Raw genomic sequence first — 20,093 nt, 5'->3', positions numbered from 1 at the left:
CTCCAACTTTTCAAAAGGATGGGGCTCATCCTTTGTAATGTTCTGCACAAGACTGACTTTGCTCAAGAGAACAACACTCTTAACTTTACCTATTTTGACACGAATGCCATTCATATTAGATTTTTTCCGGCTGACGTAAGACAGTAGAATATTCTGTGGTTTCAGATCCCGGTGGATTATTCCTTTGTTGTGAAGGATTCGCATGGCAGCTGCGATCTGCTGGAGAAAGACTCTAATGGTGTCTTCGCTAAGGGTCCCTTTGGCTATTCAGAACACAAAAAAATGTTACCGGTACTTCAAAATCTGGGATATAATGTTCTAACGGAAACTTCTGATGTCAGAGGCTATATATGACTGCAAGACTATTTCCAATTAACTAGATTTTTGAAATTAAAATTAAAAAGAGCCAATCTCAAAGTAAAAGCTGCAGACATAGGAAAATTGAAAGAAAATAGTGAATGTTAAAAACACTTGAGCCAGGCAGCATCAGTATGAAGATCAGCGTTAATGATTTGGGTACATCATCACACATTGCATTTGATGAAGGTCCCATTATCAAAACCATTAATCCACCTGCTCTCTTCATAAATGATGCCGGATCTGCTCAGTACTCCCAGTATTTTCAGTTTTTGACTAACAATGTTTCATCCTGCTCATTTACGAGATGCACTTTGTACAGAGCAACATCAAGGAACATTTGTTCAGATCCAAACATCAAAGCATTCCTGACAATCAATATAATTGCAAAGCTGTGGAGAGAATACTGTTTACTTCTCCAGAGTTAAGACTTCAGCATGAAAAACTCCTTTGCCCCCAAAACGATTACAATATTTTGATTACATGCTCATCTGAATGACAAAACATTCTGATCCAATACTGATGCAAGGCAAATCACTTTCTGATTTAAAGCACAGGATCAGTTATAAACAGCAAGATGCACCCACTGAAGACAATGTTATTTTCCAGCTTGAGATTTGGGAGAAGTGGGAAGTCACGTATTAATTACCCTGTAGCTTTATAAGAGGAATTTCAAGAACAAATGCATACTACTGTTGTGGTATTCTGAAGTACCAGTTTTTCCAATACTCGGGCCATAATCTTGAATTTGCTGAATTGAAATCTGAAAAGACTTTCTCAATGCTTGTGCGAAAGTTACTGTTCAGCAATTATTATACAAATATTTTCAGAGCATTCAACTTTTCCTCAATCTCCTTATATCCACGAAATTTCCACAAAGGCTTTTCTGTTGCAGATTCTGTTTAATACACAGTAACAGATACCATGCCCTGGTCTGCCAACGCTGTAGCAAAGTGAAGAGTTAAGTATAAATCAGGCAGCATGAACAATAATGCAAAACTGAATATTTTCAGTTAAGCAAATATATTCAGGCATCTGAAACATTAGAATCCAACAATGCGCATGATTAAATTGCAGCTGATCAATACGAGGGTCTACAACTGAATTCAGCTCGAGTTGTTCCAACATAAATGGGCTCTGCTCACTTTTAACTGTGCTGAATCCTGATATTAATAGCAAGACTGGGAGAACAGAATATTTCAAACAAACTTAAAGTACAATACAAATGTCCAAGGAATATCCGAGCAGTATTTTGCAGCACAGAAATTGACAAAGTTACCGATACCCTAGTCTCAAATTTTCAATTTACAATTCCAAAGTCTCAGTAAACAAGCAGATGTATTTAAGCAGGGAAGTGCTGAATTGGCCTCTTTCATATTGATGAGGCCAGCAGTCACTCTTGCATCAGAGTTTTGACTATTAATCCTCTGAACAATATTTACTCTCAGAACTACAGCTAACATCAACTGTAATGAAGAATATTTTAACATACCTTGCAGATAATCTGCCAGGTCACCTCCATTGCAGTACTATGAAGTGGAAGGAAAACAAAAATCAGCATAATATTTAAGTTTAAAATACTACGTTTATTACTCTCTCATTAAAGGAAATAAACTGTGCATCATCTCTCAAATCTAACCAAGAAAGTGAAACAAGCACAACTCCAGAGTACTCATTAACTTCACTTATTTACCAGGGGGCCACCCCAAAGCACTGCCAAATCATGTAGTCACTAAATATTCAGTGTGTTGCATTCCTTCTGTCTGAAGATTGGTCAGTCTAGTTGTGCGGCCAAAAAATGGCTGTTTCATGAAAAATATGAAAGATGAAAGGTGATAGACCAAAGGTGACGGTCAAACAAAGCTTCCGGTGATGTTAAGTAGCTGCGTTTGAATATCTTTAGTTCAGAAAATAGTTAAAGCGCAGAAGTGCAATTCCAAATAGAAAACACTGTTGAACTTAGATCAAAGTATCAGTGAAATTAAATATCATAGCAGTACAAATGCTGAGGGCTAAAAAGATGTAAAGGTTTTGCACGCCTGGAAGCAAACTGCAGTTGGTAGCAGATTACTCGGATAATAAAAAGCGCAAAATTAAAGATACCCAAAAGAATTTAAAGATAGCAATTTATAAAAACTGCACGAACTATCAGTTAAATTAACTTCCACCCACACTTCCCTAAAATCAGACAATAAGATTTCCCTCCTCAGACTCCTGTTATCACTGTCAGCAGGCACTTACAATGCACGGAGACTACCAACTCAGTGACATGCAGGCACAAACCAAGACATCAGCACAGTCACAGAGCAGTTGCTGATAGTGCTGGGGATTGTTAGAGGATAGATTGGAGACTTGGGCCCAGAAATGGCAGATGGAATTTAATCCAGACAAATGCACGGTGATGCATTTTGGAGGATCAAATTTCGGTGTGAATTATACTGTAAATGGCAGAACCCTTAGGAACATTAACATATGGAGGGAGCTGGGTGTGCAGGTCCACACTTCCCCAAAAGTGGCGACAGGTAACCAAAGTGATTAAGGAGGCATATGGCATGCTCGCCTTCATCAGCCGGAGCATTGAGTACAAGAGTTGGAAAATCATGTTGCAGGTTTACAAAACATTGGTTAGGCCGCATTTGAAGTATTGTATACAGTTCTGACCGTCACACTACCAGAAGGATTTGGAAACTTTGGAGAGAGTGCAAAGAAAGTTCACCAGGATGTTGCCTGGTCTCGAGGGCGTTGGCTATGAGAAGAGGTTGAATAAACTAGGATTGTTTTCACTGGAAAGATGGAGGCTGAGGGGAGACCTGATAGAGGTCTACAAATTTATGAGGGGCATAGACAGGATGGACAGTCAGAGGCTTTTTCCTAGGGTGGAAGTGTCATTCACAAGGGGCACAGGTTCAAGATGAGAGGGGGAAAGTTTAAAGGAGATGTGCGAGGGAAGTTTTTCGCACAGTGGAGGATGCCTGAAACGCGCTGCCAGAGGTGGTGGTGGAACATTAGCAACATTCAAGAGGCATCTGGATTGGGTACATGAATAGGGAGAAAATAGAGGGATATGGTCCAAGTAAGAGCAGGTGGTTTTGTTTTTAAGTTTAGTTAAGGCATCATGATTGGCACGGGTTTGGAGGGCCGAAGGGCCTGTTCCTGTGCTGTACCTTTCTTCGTTGCTTTTTTGCATTGACCAATGTTCACTTTAAAATTTACTTGTGCATGGTTTCTTCAAATGTTTTGTAATGTGATCTTACGCACATTTTTTAATCAAACAATGATACCCTTCAAGCTGCTGTGCAGCCATGCCACTTAGTGGGAACAATGTTGACCGTACCAATTAAAATAAATCTGTTCTTGGAAATTATCTAAATTCATACTTGCAGATCTTACATTTTACTCAAGTACCAAGATGGTCAGCCCCTGATTTATTCTTGGCATTTATTGTTTCTACTAATTTAAAATGGATTGGTATATGATCATAAGCTTATGGGAGCAGACATAGGCCATTCAGCCCATCGAGATTGTGGCCGATGATCCATTTTCCCGCCTTATCCCCAAAACCCTCTATTCCACTACTGATTAAAAATCTGTCTATATATTCCTTGGTCATAACAGAAATAAAGTGTTTGAGCCTGCACACCAACATGAATTATAGAATCCTACAGTGCAGAAGGAGGCCATTTGGCCCATCGCGTCTGCACCAACCACAATCTTACATAGGCCCTATTCCCATAGCCCCATGCATTTACCCTAGCTAGTCCCCCTGACACCAAGGGACAATTTAGCATGGCCAATCCACCTAACCCGCACATATTTGGACTGTGGGAGGAAACCGGAGCACCCGGAGGAAACCCACGCAGACACGGGGAGAATGTGCAAATTCCACGCATTCAATGACCCAAACTGGGAATCAAACCTGGGTCCCTGGCGCTGTGAATCTTATTTTCTCCTCCCAGCATAATCACCTGCAGTCAGATGAACAAGCAGGTGAGTTGCTCCCAGATCTCTGCCAATATTACTGAATCAGGCAATGGGGTCACAGTGATTCCCCCTCCTCTGCTTCGGTTATCACTGTCAGGAAGCACTTACAATGCAATGGAGGCCGACATCTCAGTAACATGGATGGAAGTAATTCCCGTTTCTCCGTCTGATAGGGCAATACAATGCGGTTCTCTAACACACATCACAACAACAGAGACATATCATTTTAGGGTTGCCGACATTAACAACTATTGTTCAATCAGTTGGCTAATCCTGAAAACCCTTTATTGGATGGTTGAGACCTTAGGTGACAAAACTGGACAACCAGAATCAAGATGCCAAACATATCCAAGTGGATAACTCGTATCCATTCAGCTGATCAGTTGGGTGAGGTTGTAGTGATCAGTTTTATCAATTACAAGAGATCTATGACTATAAAACGTGAATGTTCCATCACACTGCATACAGAATGAACAATATCTGAATATACAATAAAAGCATCCTTCATGCTTACCTCCATCACTAAGTGGACAGAGTTGGGAGTCTCCTAGAATGGAAAAAAAAATGAATTACTCACTTCTGTTAAGAATCATTTTATAAAAATAGAAATAATACCTGAAGGGATGAAAAATACTGACTTGCCTAGAAACATGTTGCACTGAAATGCATTCTGCAGAAAAACAGCTTACTTCAGCTGAGAAAGTATTTCAGATTGAAAGCTGTGCATTTCTTCGGCCAATTAATCTTAGAAGCACTTCTACACAATAATTAAGTTGAGCACCAGCAATAATAGGTCAGAGCAACTAAGGGCATGTATTGCTTGTTTGACTTTGCACGTCTAGGTTTATTATTGAGTGTGTAGCAGGCTGCTGAAAGTACGAGGTGATAATCTCTCCAGCTGTATGTCCCAGCCTCTAGTCTTGAATGTATTACTGCTGATTTCCCACCCCCTTAATTCCATCAGAGACCAACCTTGCGAGTCTGCTTGCTGGAGGTCTCCCCGAAACTACTTCAGCGCTCTACTTCATTCTCTGCCTTCAAAACTCTCCTGAAAAGTCAGTTTTTCTACTCACTTGTTCTCTGCCACACAAAACTCTTTCTTTCCCTGATCAGTATCAACCTCAGATTGTCAAGTGCTCTGACAGTTTGAGAATTGCATGCGACTGCCAATGTTTTCACAGAGCCCAGTCAAAAGTAGAAACTATAGAAAAATCTGACCCAAATCACTCAATTCTCAAAAATGAATGGCAGAATCTGAAGATAAAAATAAAATACCTGTTAGTTAAAATGTTCTCCTTAGCTATTTAATTTACAGCAACATTTACAATACCAAGCTGAAGAATGATGGTCACAAACTGACTGATGAATACTGAAGCATGGTTTATTCATTCATTTTGCTCCACTAGCAACTATTTAAATCTTGTCACTTTGGTCAATACCAATTCTATTAGACTGTAAATAAAGGCAGACTTCAGTGATAACCGGTCTCAGATATAGTAAAAATTCAGGATTGTCCTATGGAGTGGTGAAATGCAAGTCGATGTGCCCCATACCAAGCTCTGATACAACCAGAAAGAATGCTTTCTATGGTGCATCTGTAAAAGTTGGTGAGAGTTGGAGCTAACATGCCAAATTTCCTTAGTCTTTTGAGAAAGTAGAGGCGCAAAACTCTGCTGTTGCTCTGCTCGAGCTGCTGCTCAACACATTTTGCTTCTGGACAGCCATAAATTGGGACAATAGACGATGTGGAATAGTTTAATATTAAAGCATCTCAAATATTTAGCCAGAACTATTCATTCCGGACAGTTTGAATGGCCAAGGATAGGGAAATTTTGTTTATCCAAGAGCTAACTAATTTAAAACTCAAGAGCTGAAATTTGTATCAGGTTCAGGGTACAAACCTGGACTCCGTTATAAAAATAAGTGCTGCTAACCTTACTGTGAAACTTGGTCACATTTACATGTTTGCATAGCAAGAGCACATTTTTTTCAGATCACAAGCATTATTGGCTTACAGTTGAGCCTCGCACTGAGAAGTGGGCAAAGTACCAACAAAAGCAGCTGGCAACCAACTATAAATATCACTTCCAGCAGTGTGCATGCACGTGATTAGTCAGAAGGCAGATTGTGCAGAGCTTTTCCCAGTATTGAAACAGATTCCATTCATAGCAATTACCTGCATACAGTACACCTACATTATTCATTTGTGTGTATATATTTGTCTTTTTAAAGTCTGTCACCAATTTGAATTTCCATTCACACACCCCCTGATGGATGCGTAAGAAACAACAAATAAATAAAATACCTGAACCACACTTCTCTAACAAAATGACAGCAGGTGAACAAAAACAGATGTGGAATATATTGAAATAAAAGACAAATCAACTTGTCAAAACAGCAACAAAAACAAAGTTTACAAAGTCAAGCGATATTAAGCAAGCCTCAGGCACAGAGGAACCCAAGAAAAATGGAATTCAATGAAGGGGAAAGGGAAATCCTTCCAGTAGCTGAAATCTTAACTGACACCAAGGAAGATGGCTGCCAGATACCAATCATTGCAGGCCAGGACATTGCTGCAGGAGTCTCTCAGGGAGGCGGCCTTGATCCAACATCTTCAGCTATTTCATAAGGTCAGGAATGAGGCCGTTCTCTGACAATTCCAGTGTTCAGTTTCATTCATAACTACTCCATTGATGAAGCAAAGCAAAGCAACCTACTGCAGAACCTTGTCAACATCCAAGCTGAGGCTGACAGATACGTAACAACTGGATCACACAGGTGCCAGGTAATAGTCACAGGAACATTGGATCACCTGAAATAACAGAAATGGCAATCATCTTTTCCCAAATCTCAATGGAATCACCATTGAGACATACTCAACTATCAAAGTCTTTGGGTTTGCCAATGATCAAACGGTTAGAATGTACCAGCTTAATGCATTGGTGACAACAGAGTAGGGAAGACATCATCCTTGACCTAGTTTATCTCCTGACATTTAAAAACTATTGATCTCATATCAAATGCTGCATGCAGCTTGGTATTTTTGAGAGGCATGAATATGTCCCACAAAGCACATATAAAATGTTGTCACATTTACTTTTTTGGCTATGCATCCCATGGGTTTAAATTATGGGCAGTCACCCCATTCTGCTAAAACCATGAGTCAGTTGCCAGATGGACTGTAAATTACAGCCCAGGACAACTGATCCTTGTTTCCCCTTTTTCCCACCTCCCAACAGGATATACAATAAACTGTGTGCTATCATACAATACCAACTAGAATTCTCTACTGACTGGAATTTCTGATGTTCACCTAACACAAATCGTTACCTTACCAACTGGAAGCAATTGCCTGGAACTTGTGCATATACTTTGTATTTTAATGTACTGTTGAGAATTGAAAGAAAAAGAATATTGTTCTTTCTTTACTTCCTGAGTACTTCCAAATTAGTTCACGTATTGTGGTGTATTCCATTGGTAAATGGAAGTCTCCATTAACCGGCATTTTGGATTAACCAGCCCCACCCATTCCCCTCGCAAGCCGGAAAGTAAAGATTTTACTGTATTATGGTCATGAGGAGGAGCTTATTTTACCACTTTCTGGTACTAAACCAGGCTGAACTATGCTATGCAATCTCCACTGTCATCCACACAGAGTTTTCATGTGCGTCAACTGCATAACACTTAGTCAACAATGCTTTGGAAATAATTTCTCAGAGTAACACAACACAAACTTTAGAACAATGTCATCCAAGTAATCCTGAGCCAACAAGTTTCCTGCTTTTCCTTCAATTCCATTGGTGAACATTTTTCCTCTCTCTCCAAAAGCACCAACTGCTGAAGTACAATTCCAAAGATGCCAGCTCCCTTTTGTCTCTCCCAACCAGCCACTCTTAATGACAGCACTTAGACAGGCCACAGGCAAAATATTCCAATTGGAGCAGAGAGTGACAGTGAAACTCATGGTCCACACTGAGCACTGATCATAGCTGGTTTATTTTTATAATGTGGAGATGCCGGCGTTGGACTGGGGTGAACACAGTAAGAGTTTTAACAACACCAGGTTAAAGTCCAACAGGTTTATTTGGTAGCAAACACCATTAGCTTTCGGAGCGCTGCTCCTTCGTCAGATGGAGTGGAAATGTGCTCTCAAACAGGGCACAGAGACACAAAAATCAAGTTACAGAATACTGATTAGAATGCGAATCCCTACAACCAGCCAGATCTTAAAGATACAGACAATGTGGGTGGAGGGAGCATTAAGCACAGGTTAAAGAGATGTGTATTGTCTCCAGACAGGACAGCCTGCAAGTCCAGGAGGCAAGCTGTGGGGGTTACTGATAATGTGACATAAATCCAACATCCCGGTTTAGGCCATCCTCATGTGTGCGGAACTTGGCTATCAGTTTCTGCTCAGCGACTCCTAAACCGGGATGTTGGATTTATGTCACATTGTCAGTAACCCCCACAGCTTGCCTCCTGGACTTGCAGGCTGTCCTGTCTGGAGACAATACACATCTCTTTAACCTGTGCTTAATGCTCCCTCCACCCACATTGTCTGTATCTTTAAGATCTGGCTGGCTGTAGGGATTCGCATTCTAATCAGTATTCTGTAACTTGATTTTTGTGTCTCTGCCCTGTTTGAGAGCACATTTCCACTCCATCTGACGAAGGAGCAGCGCTCCGAAAGCTAATGGTGTTTGCTACCAAATAAACCTGTTGGACTTTAACCTGGTGTTATTTTTATAAACCAGGAGCACAGGAATTTCTTTTCATAGCATTCCACGCTCAATGGAGGCCCCTTAGATTATCACACTCCCTGTTCATAAACAAGAGACTTGCATTTATATATAGCACTTTTCATGATCACTGCCAGATGTCTCAAAGCACTTTATAACCAACGACGTACTTTGAAGAGTAGTCATTAAAGTTCTGTAGGAAACGCAGCAGCCAATTTGCACACAGCAAGCTCATAACTAGCAGTGTGAAACGCAAAACCTATTTTTTTGTGATAGTGGAGGGATAAATATTGGCTGGGATACCATGGATAACTCCCCCTACTCTTCTCTGAACTATGTCCACTTGACAGGCCAGATGGGTATCTTTGTCTAATGTGTCATCCAAAAAACAGCATCACCAACCCAGCATTCTTTCCATACTTCACTGGCATGGCAGAGCCTTGATTTTTGCGCTCAGGTCCTAGAATGGGGCTTAAACCTGGAACAATGTGACTCCAAGCTGCTTCAAATTGAATCATGGCTGACAATTGAATCGAATGCTAGAGGTGGAGGAAAACACATATTTGCAACCAAGGCGGCTATAAGTCAACCTGTAAACTGTCAGGATCAAGACCTATTGGAAGAGGTGTCCTTAGCACAAAATAAGTCATGTGGAAATGGGAACTATGAAATGGAATAGCATGTGGAACTGTGACCTATAAAAAGGGCAAGCAAACACCACTGCTGAATAATGTACGAAAACAAAGTGGCACATTAGAACATTCAGATGTGAATTATTCCTCTGAGTTAGAAGCAGTTTTTATTCCATATTTAGCCTGACTGGTGGACTGGCACTGCGGCCCATCAGTGGCTTTTGTTTTTATAGCAACACTTGTTTCTGCTATAGGCACAGTAGAATCCAGAAGTGTCAGCAGACTTGCACTGTTTCTCTATTCTGTATCACCTAACAGATCATAAACATTTCATTCCATTTTATCTTTCATCCACAGAGTCTAAGTTCTTGTTCTAAATAGCTTAATTACAAGTGCAATACACCTTGTGATGACCTCATGCAGGTAGCTAGTAGCATCTTTTGTCATTTACTTTTTGACAATTAGGAATCATGTCTGTGGCAATATAGTGAACTAAATGGAGCAAAAAACAAATCACATTTGTCAGTTACAGCTTGCAGGCTGTCCTGCATTTGGAGTCAAAAAAAGTGTTGAAAAAGTATCCTTGGACACAATAGTTCAGAAGCATGTGATTTAAGTTGTTTATGTCAGATTCAAGCCAATTGCTCCTTTTAGTTTATATACTGCTCTGCCATTGCGTACATCTTCCAAGAAAAACACATCAGTCTTTCTTGTGCAGAAAAATACTGCAGGGCAACAGAGAGAGAATTAAATAATGAAACAGGTGCTCTCAAACAGTGCTAGGACTTGGATAATATATTTACTACCTAAAGGTACATAACCTTGGGTTTCAGGGATCTTTCATAAGTACTCAGTGATGAACAGTTTGTATCAAACACTTGCCTTTTAATAAACTTTACACCCAAGCTAGGGCAGGACACTATTTATTTCCTCAACACATGACCCAGTTGTCAGTTGCAAACTATTTATTTCTTAGGTGTTTGCAGGGGACTTTAACATTGAAGCAAAATGCTAATCATAGTTCCCTATGCTTCTGTCAATTCAAACTACACAGAAGAACAATAGGGCTGTATTCAACAGAAAGTGCCCAGGCCCAAAATTGTCATTGCTGATTTCCAAATAGTTTCACAACTGTACAATTACCACCAAAAAATACAACATTATGAACCATAGAGAAGTGCTAGGTAATAACTTGGAATAAAAATGGATTGACATTTTGCCAGCTTATACATATATACCTCGTCTTCACTCTGACTTGAAACATTGGCTCTATTCTCGAGGATTTTCACAGTAATTTCATTGCGGTGTTAATGTAAGCCTACTTGTGACACAAATAAATAAACTTTTTAAAAAAACTTAAACTATTCTCTCTCCATATATGCTGTCAGGCCTACTAAGATTTTCCAACATTTTCTGTTTCTGTTTGTGGTAAACATGTGTTCAGTTATTTCACTCGCATGTACAATCTAGCCTCAAGTTTGTCAATCCAGTCCAAAGTTTTCTTCTATGCTTCCTGAATAAAACAGCATCCCTCACACATCTTTTTCTGCTTCTTTGACAAGTCCTATTTTATACAATTGCTGTGCTTTCGGCCTTGGGTTACACGTTAACTAATCTTTTACTGATAATTTGCTACTGTCCCCCATGGTTATTTATCTACTAATTTTATAAGTGGAAAGGAACACTGAACCCATTCCTCCAATCCATCTTTGGTTTACAACTCAGCTGCATTTTTGAAGAGTGTTTTGATGCAAGGAAAATATGGTGTTTTTTTGATACAACTCATTATGGTCATGTGATTATCATGGTCCAATAACATGAGACTTTCCAATCACACTGTGCCCACTCAAGAGGGTCACACAGTGGCACACTGCTGCCTCACAGCACCAGGGACCCAGGTTCAATTCTGGTCTTGGGTGACTGTCTGTGCATTCTCCGTGTCTGTGTGGGTTTCCTCTGGGTGCTCCAGTTTCCTCCCACACTCCAAAGATGTGCAGGTTAGGTGGACTGGCTATACCAAGTTGTCCCTTAGTGTCAGGGGGATCAGCAGGGTAAATATGTGGCATTATGGGGAAAGGGTCTAAGTGGAATTGTTGCTGGTACAGGCTTGATGGGCCAAATGGTCTCCTTCTGTGCTGTAGGGATTCTATGATTCTAGGTCAAATGGTTACTGTTGGCCAGTGGGACTTCTAGAATGTGACTGATATTTGGAAAATTTACATCAAGTTGAAAGGCCAATGAGGTTGCTTGAAAAGGATCCTCAGCATTTTTGGAAAATGTCAAAACAAGAAACAATAACCATAAAACACAAGGTCACGGTTGTCACTTTATGACGCACAATATCTACAATAATCTTCTATAATGATGCAAGTAACCAAGGAAGGTCAAGATTACTTATTCTGCATTCATATAATCAATACCAAAATTAGAACATTAGTCCATCAATGCATAAATACCAAAAGGGTTCATTTGAACATGCTAAGTGGACATGCACGCAAAGTATTTTGAGTTCTGATGAAATATTATTGACCTGAAAAGTTGACTGTTTCTCTCTCCACTGATATTGCCAAGCCTGCTGAGTGTTTCCAGCATTTTCTGTTTATATTATATTGCAATGTAGTTGTTGGTGTATTTCCATTCATTGCTTGCAATATCACTTGGACCCTGTATGGTATCTAACTTTTTTGCTGTTTAGGTAGAACCCAAACCTGTCCTGCTACCATGTTATCTCAAAGGATAAATGACTTGTGCCCAGGGCTCATTCAACAACGCTGATATTGTTTAAGTGAAGGTTCACTTGTTAAAAAATTTTCCTCTATCTCTGGCTGTTCAGCTGAAGCTTGGCACCCAGCACAAGAGCAACCCGACCTCAGTTTATAATTCGATGCATCAGGATAAAGTATATCCTCTTGAAATACTCTTGCGAGCCTCAACTAACTAGACTTAACAAGGGGAGTAAGCAATCTAAGGCAATGTGCATGTGAAAGAGAAGAAAACATGCAAAACTGCTGCCAGAACATTTTGTTCTTGCCCATTAGTTAAGGTGCAGCTAGAGGTCGAGATGCAACCTTCCCATTACTATTCTATCTGGCCACATGACTGATTACAGCACAAAGCTCAAGTCCGTAAACATTAAATGAACAGCGTCATGGCTGGGAATATTCAGGCACAATTAATGGAAAGCCTCACAGAGCAATAAGGATTTCTACTGCCATTCTAGCACAGCTTTGTACAATATATAGCACAATAGCTGATGCAGTGCAATTATTGCACGCTTTTCTTCATTTTTCTTATCAATGCAAAGACAAAAACAATTCACGTTAATGCTAAGCATTGGAAAGACTTAATGCTATGTTATAATTCTCAGCCTTCCACCATGACAATTATCAGTCTCTTTTTTTTAAAAAAAGCAGCAAGTTTTTCCCTCCCAATCATTCACATTTGGGATATCGGAGAATAAGCTGATAGATGCAAATGTACTTTTTGGAAATCCTTCAACCATATGCAACTTTCTCTGAACCTCAAAACTCTCCAGTTGACTGCAGTAGAAAACAAAAGATTCAGAAAACAAATCATAAGAATTATATTGGAAGTTACTATCATATTAGCAATTTAAAATATTAAAAAGTGAAGTATTCAAGGTTTCCATTCTCTGGCAGTGAAGTTGGGACAGTAAGAGTTTTAACAACACCAGGTTAAAGTCCAACAGGTTTATTTGGTAGCAAATGGCATTAGCTTTCGGAGCGCTGCTCCTTCTTGCCACCTCCCCATCTGACGAAGGAGCAGCGCTCCAAAAGCTAATGCCATTTGCTACCAAATAAACCTGTTGGACTTTAACCTGCCTGGTGTTGTTAAAACTCTTATTGTGTTTACCCCAGTCCAACACCAGTATCTCCACACCGTGAAGTTGGGATTCAGAGTCCCACAAAAAGAGAACCTAAATACAACATTATCTTCAACCAGCAAGCATTTTCACTGATAAAATAGTTTTGTTATACTTTTCCCGGGTATAAAACACAATGCCTTAAGTTCTAACATCTGGTGCTGGTTAGGTGCATTGACCTGAACAGGCACCGGAGTGTGGCGACTAGGGAAATTTCACAGTAACTTCATTGCAGTATTAATGTATGCCTTACTAGTGACTAATAAATACATTTTAACTTTATCTGGAACATCATTTTTTTGTCTACTTCAAATTTAAAGTTCATACTCCTTAAATATTACTTCATTTCAAATTACATAGGAAGATAGGAATTAGGAGCAGAAGTAGGCAAATTCAGCTCTTCGAGCCTGCTCCGCCATTCAATCAGATCATGGCTGATCTCTCCCTGGTCTCAATTCCACCTCCCCATCTGTTCCCCATATCCCCCTAAACTTTATTAGAAATATATCTTACAATTCATTAATCCATGCACTCGCCCCACATGAATTTCAGCAAATGCATGTATCTTTTAATCAACACATCTTTTTCCATTTCCAAACTGCCACACTGAAACAATCAATAAATGTAGTGAAACACCACAGAAAGCATATTTGCTTGTTTAATCACTGTAGTACCTTGTTAATATTCCAATCTAGTACTCTCTAAAACTATAAAAAACATCAAATCTGCAGTCATCAAGAAAACAATTCCTTGCTGACACGAAATGTTCTTTTTATTTGAACATTAGCCTAGAACAAAGCAACTTCAATATCAGAACATAATATCTACAGGGATTAAAAGCTGCCAATTTAAAACCCAAATCCTTTGTTTTACTTTGAAGCACTAAAAATCAATCAAAATATGTTCAGGAAAATGCATTCTATACAGAGGGAAAAAAATGATTGAAAACTGTCGGAGCAATTTTCTAATTAAAACTGCATGATTTGCAGCATTGAGGAAAATAGTGAAATCTACTTTCTGCACAATTCTCCAATGACATCCTCAGTGGCTTCGACCATGAGCCTGGGTGGGATTGTCATCAGTGCAGGCTTGATGGGCCAAATGGCCTCTTTCTGCAATGTAGGGATTCTATAGTATTTCAATCCACTCATTCCCGTGCTTAATATTGGGAAGTCTGAAACCTTGGATTTCAGCTCAAACCACAAACTCCATAAGCTAACCAGACTCAATTTCTTTCCCTGGCCACTGTGTCAAGTTAAATCGGATTATGTTCTAATTCTCAGTCTTGTACCATGACAATTATCAGTCCATTATATAAAAAGCAGCAAGACGAAGTTTTATTCCCCCCGCCCCGCCTCCCTCCAATCGTTCACAATTGGGGAGTCTGAGAATAAGCTGGGTATTCCATTCCGTCAAATCAGAAAATGAACTCCTAACCCCATAATCTCTCCATCACAATTTCACTTTTGTACTATTGTCCATAATCATCTTTATCTCAGCCCACATTCCAATAAAACCCTTCATGCATGCTGTCATCAAACTAGATTAATCCAACACTGGTTGGACTGGATTTCTTTACTGCACAAACTTCGGTTCTTCCAAAATTCTCCTGTATGTATCACATACCACACCAAGTCCTGCTTTACCCCTCAAATCTGCCCTCAGTCATCTACATTAGCGCCAAGCAAACTCAGCCCCTTGCCCACATACCTCAAGTGTCAACATTTTCATCCCGGTGTTGAAATCTACCCATTGCTTTACTGATCCTCATCTCTAACCTCACCAAGCCCTACACCCCCACCCTTTGCTTGCTGACTCAGTGCCTGATATCTTTTCCCTCACGCCACCACGATTGCCTCAGGATGTTTTTATGTTAAGTGTTACATCTAAATGAAATTTGATGATGCTTGTGGTGCTACCCCAGGCCATAAATCACCGCTAACAAACATGTCTGTTCTTTTACAATCATACCAGCATTATTTTAAATTTATCCTTAAAATCCTACAGCCAACCACAAGGTAAGGCAAAATCCAGGCTATGCAACAATTTACCAAATAAAAAAGCCTACAAAAAATTACATAGCTTGTAGAATGAAAATGAGTTATTACCTGCAGAATGTGGAGCTATGACTTGCAAATGGCTGTTCAAACCAGCAACTCTTGATTCAATTACCTGAATAATTCACTGGAACGATTGCCCAACTATCTGTTGGCACCACAGGCAGCAGAATAATGCACATTCCTGGTCATATCTTGACTATACAATGTACATGCATAAAATATTGTTTACAGCAGATTTCAATATTGAAGGAAACCGATGAACAAGTCACCTCTATTGTTTGAATTGTGCATATTCTAATAACTAAATGCCAGAGTTTGAATTTGACTAAAATTTACAATGAGGTCAGAAATGAAGTTAGAGCGCTAACAACAAACACACTTTAAAAGGACACTGTGTCCTTTCAGTAATTGTTTTATTAAAATTAAAATCCACTCACTGGTAAAGCAAAGTCTAAATCCTGAGCTTTCTCCAAGAGTAAGAAGTTTAGCAACACCAGGTTAAAGTCCAACAGGTTTATTTGGTAGCAAAAGCCACAAGTTTTCGGAGCCTTAAGCTCCTTCTTCAGGTCTTTTTCACCTGAAGAAGGAGCTTAAGGGCTCCGAAAGCTTGTGGTTTTTGCTACCAAATAAACCTGTTGGACTTTAACCTGGTGTTGCTAAGCTTCTTACTGTGTTTACCCCAGTCCAACGCCGGCATCTCCACATCTTTCTCCAAGAGGCCATGATGAACAAATTGTAACTTGACAAACAACATTGCGGGAAGTTTGCTTAATTTGGGAGATTCCAGAGGACTGGAAATGGGCCAAGGAACACCACACCATTTAAAAAATAAGTTGAGAAATATAACTGGAAATTAGTTTAACATTAGTTGCACAGAAAATAAAGTTTAACAACTGACAAAGCAATGACTCACAAAAGGGATATCTACTTTATTTATCAAAGGTTTTCTGAAACTATTACCAATGTTGCGCAGCTGACACTTGAATTTTCAAAGTTTCTGACAAGGTCCCACATGCGTGATTAATAACAAGGTCACAAAGCGAGAAGATCAGAGAATATAAAATTGAGGTAGAACAGGAAACAGAAGGCATCTATAATGGAGAGGCTCAAGCGAAGGCGAGGCTGCGCACAGGTTAATTTTGTGACTCTTGCTTTTTGATGTGCGATTGTAAGGGAAATTTTCAAGTTTGCAGAGGATGCCAACATAAAAGTAACTAAAGAGCATAAACGTAACTATGCATTGCTGAAAAAAAAGACGTCAAAGCTTATTGTCTTGGCCTCTCACTCATCAGGTCATTTCGCAATACCGTTACAAGGGGAAAACAACAATTTGTACTGCATGAGAGGAGAGTGCTAACTGTTGGCAAGTGGACTCTTATTGGAAAAGGTTTTCACCAATACTCAAGTTGTATATTGCCAAACGACTAAAGATAGCTATGCTCAGAAGGAGCAGAGTTATATTTATGTCAGCAGTTCCCCAAATTGTGGTTTTTACCTCAATTGGGGTCAGGGAAAAAGCAAATGGAGTTGAGAGCTCTCCCTCATCTGAGACTATGCCCCACATTGGCACAAAGGGCCAGGCAGTGTCCAGTGCAGTCCTTGCCCTGCCCATCTCTCGGTTTCTCTCTCCAGGCCTTGGGTTCCACCCGTGGCCACTTCAGAGTCTTGATTTCAAGATTTTCAACCTGCTCTGTTGCTGTTCCCTGACCAAGGTCAATGAGCCGGAGCAACTTAGATGAAGTACATAAAATAATATTTTTACAAAGTACTTTAAAAACGTAGTTTCCTTATATGATAATGTGTATATCTACAGCTCCCACCTTGAACCCAATGGCAGAGAAAATAAAGTTTAACAATGGATGCAGAAAATGAAGATCTGCTTTATTCAGAAATTTATGGCTGAACTGCGGCTCTGTCTGAGCCCAAGCCTGTCACTGGGCTCTAACATCAGCTACCTCAAGATTTTCAACCTGCTCTTTCGCTGCTCCCTGGCCAAGGTCGATGAGCCGGAGCAGCTTAGATGAAGGACATAAATAACATTTTTATAAAGTACTTTAAAAATGTGGCTCTCTTATTTATATGATTACGTGTATATCTACAGTAAGCAAACTTTAATAATTCTATACTGCATGTTACTATGCTGCTTTATTGTTGGCATGTGGGATCGCATTAATTTTCAAGTGCTAAAATGGAGTCACACTGGAGAGTAGTTTGGGAACTATAGTGCTGTTTTAGGTCATAAATTATAGCTACAATGTGAAGTATAAAACAATTAGAAATGAGAGAAAGGAGTCAAAAACAGGCAGTATTGTACAAAAAAATTGATACTGCATCAAGTTTTAGAAGCATCCCCAAAGAGCTTCAGATGGAAGGAATTTTATTGTGCAATTACTGTTAGAGGTCAGTATGGCAGCTATTTTGTACGCAGCAACATGGTCTCAAAACAATAATGGCACCAATTAAGTCATTTGTTTTTAGTGGTGTTAAGGGAGAAGTATTGGAATCGCCAGAAAACCAAGAGAACTTTCTTTTCTATAAACTTTAATATGCACCTTTAAGCACCCGATTAAGCAAATGGAGCCACAATTTTTCACTGACTTGTTCAATTCAGCATTTCCGCAGTACTATACAAAGCATCAAACTCAACTTTGTTCTCAAGGCTGCTGAAGTGAATAGAATAAATGGGTTCAAACTGTGGTGACATAAACTTGGAGAACAGATTCAGGGGCATGCTGAGAAGATATATAGACCGAGATCAAATGGCCTTTCTTAAAAAAAAATTATACTGCATATGAAAAGCTTAATGTACTGTTTGGAAAACATTTCAGGCAAGTTCAATTCTTCAACACTCGTAAGGCAACAGAATGACTACTGGGACATGAATTTTCAGACACCATTAAATAAATTGTGGCAATCAATTCACAGTCCCATGATATAAAACAGCAATTAGATGGTAGTCACATTTAAGTGACTGCTACAACTCTCAATGAGACCTGAAAACAAATATCTGCTTGTGATCTACAATCGCACAATGCGACAGCTTTCACAGAAAGCACCAGCTCTTCTGAAAGGACCAGAATTTTTGTACAAGGCTGGGATCACACCACCGCAATATGAATACATTCTACTTTATATAAGCCTCATACTCATCATTATTTGATTTGTTTTGGCTAGCATGCCAACACGTTAGAAAGCACATAGGAAATTTACCTGAACATCCACCTGAAGAAAAGCGACACCTAGGAAGGGAGAACTGACACAAGGGCCAGGTCCCAAAATTTAAAACAGCATCCAACTCGCACTCTAGTTTGCAAATGATCCCAAAGTGGGAGGGACTGCCACTTTTTCACTGTCATTTAGTATAGAACTTGAGTATCGCTGAAAATAAAATCCACTGGTCAACCAGTCAACATTCTTATACGGCATAAATTTGCTGATTTCACTTGTATTATATTCTTGCAAATATCCTGAGTGCAAAAAGCTTTCACAAAAAAATCTTATTTCTCAGCAGTTTCGAATTGCGTGGGAATGAGGCTCTTACTTTTGACAAAGGGCTGAATGTGCAGTTGAATCAATGAACATAAGATTTAATACAGATATCTCCCTTTAGGCTTGAAGCCTGTTGTCTGATAACAAAATTTGATAACTAGAAACAGGTTGCTAAAATTGATAACCATCAGAATAGTTTAGGGAGCTAAGTTAAAAATGCCAACTGTCACAATGTTGACAAATGCAAAATCAGGAGATGGTTAAATGGTAATAAGTGATAATATAAGTTAAATAGAATTGTTTTACAATCCAAGACACAGATAGATTCAGGGTGCTGGTTAATATATCCAATGAAGCTTCGAGCACAGTGCATTTCAACAATGTCAAACTCGATAGCCACAGCACTGCCTTCAAGAACTGATTTGACGTTTATGCAGTAGGTGGTCATACTACAGTGCTGTGTTCAACTCATAGTTGGATCATGGGAAATTAATCTAGGCAATTGGAAGCTTGCAATAAAAGAACAATTAAACTTAGCTAATAATGGACACCTGAGTTACAAGGAGCGGCCATTGCAGATGGGAATTAGGTCTGTTCCAACTAAAGTGTTCAAGATTCTAAAGGATTGCACATGAATCCAAGCAGTGCTCTGAAACTTTAACTCAGGTGCTATTTTTGGCTCAGCAGCCCTGCTGCATAGACAGAAATTTCAATTCAATACAGGTAAAAATCTAAAACACTGCTACACTTAAAATAAACTGTACATGTCAAAAGTATGTAATGCCTCCTTAGAATTAAAGTGATTAGTGGTGAAAAGCAAAACTAAAACTGACTGGTATCAACTGGAACTGGGACTTCCATCATCTGGGAAATTACAGCAACAACACTTAACAAATGTCTTAGCTCTGGTGATAAGTAATTGACCTGAAACAGTGACCCTGTTTCTCTCATC

General features: G+C 39.5%; 1 protein-coding gene across 2 annotated transcripts in view; it reads right to left on the bottom strand.

The window, feature by feature from the left end:
- ulk2 (unc-51 like autophagy activating kinase 2) overlaps positions 1-20,093 on the bottom strand; it is a 119,932-nt gene that overhangs the window by 62,880 nt on the left and 36,959 nt on the right. For both annotated transcript variants that reach the window (XM_078224678.1, XM_078224679.1), the window contains exons 4-6: positions 4,853-4,885; positions 1,850-1,886; positions 90-263 (exon numbers count right to left, since the gene is read on the bottom strand). In XM_078224678.1, coding sequence (XP_078080804.1) covers positions 90-263; positions 1,850-1,886; positions 4,853-4,885 — 244 coding nt within the window. The remainder of the gene's footprint in view (positions 1-89; positions 264-1,849; positions 1,887-4,852; positions 4,886-20,093) is intronic.

Source organism: Mustelus asterias, chromosome 12 (assembly GCF_964213995.1).
Source record: "Mustelus asterias chromosome 12, sMusAst1.hap1.1, whole genome shotgun sequence".
NCBI lineage: Eukaryota > Metazoa > Chordata > Chondrichthyes > Carcharhiniformes > Triakidae > Mustelus > Mustelus asterias.
Note: the sequence above shows the minus strand (reverse complement) of the source record. Positions and strands in the feature narration are given on the sequence as shown.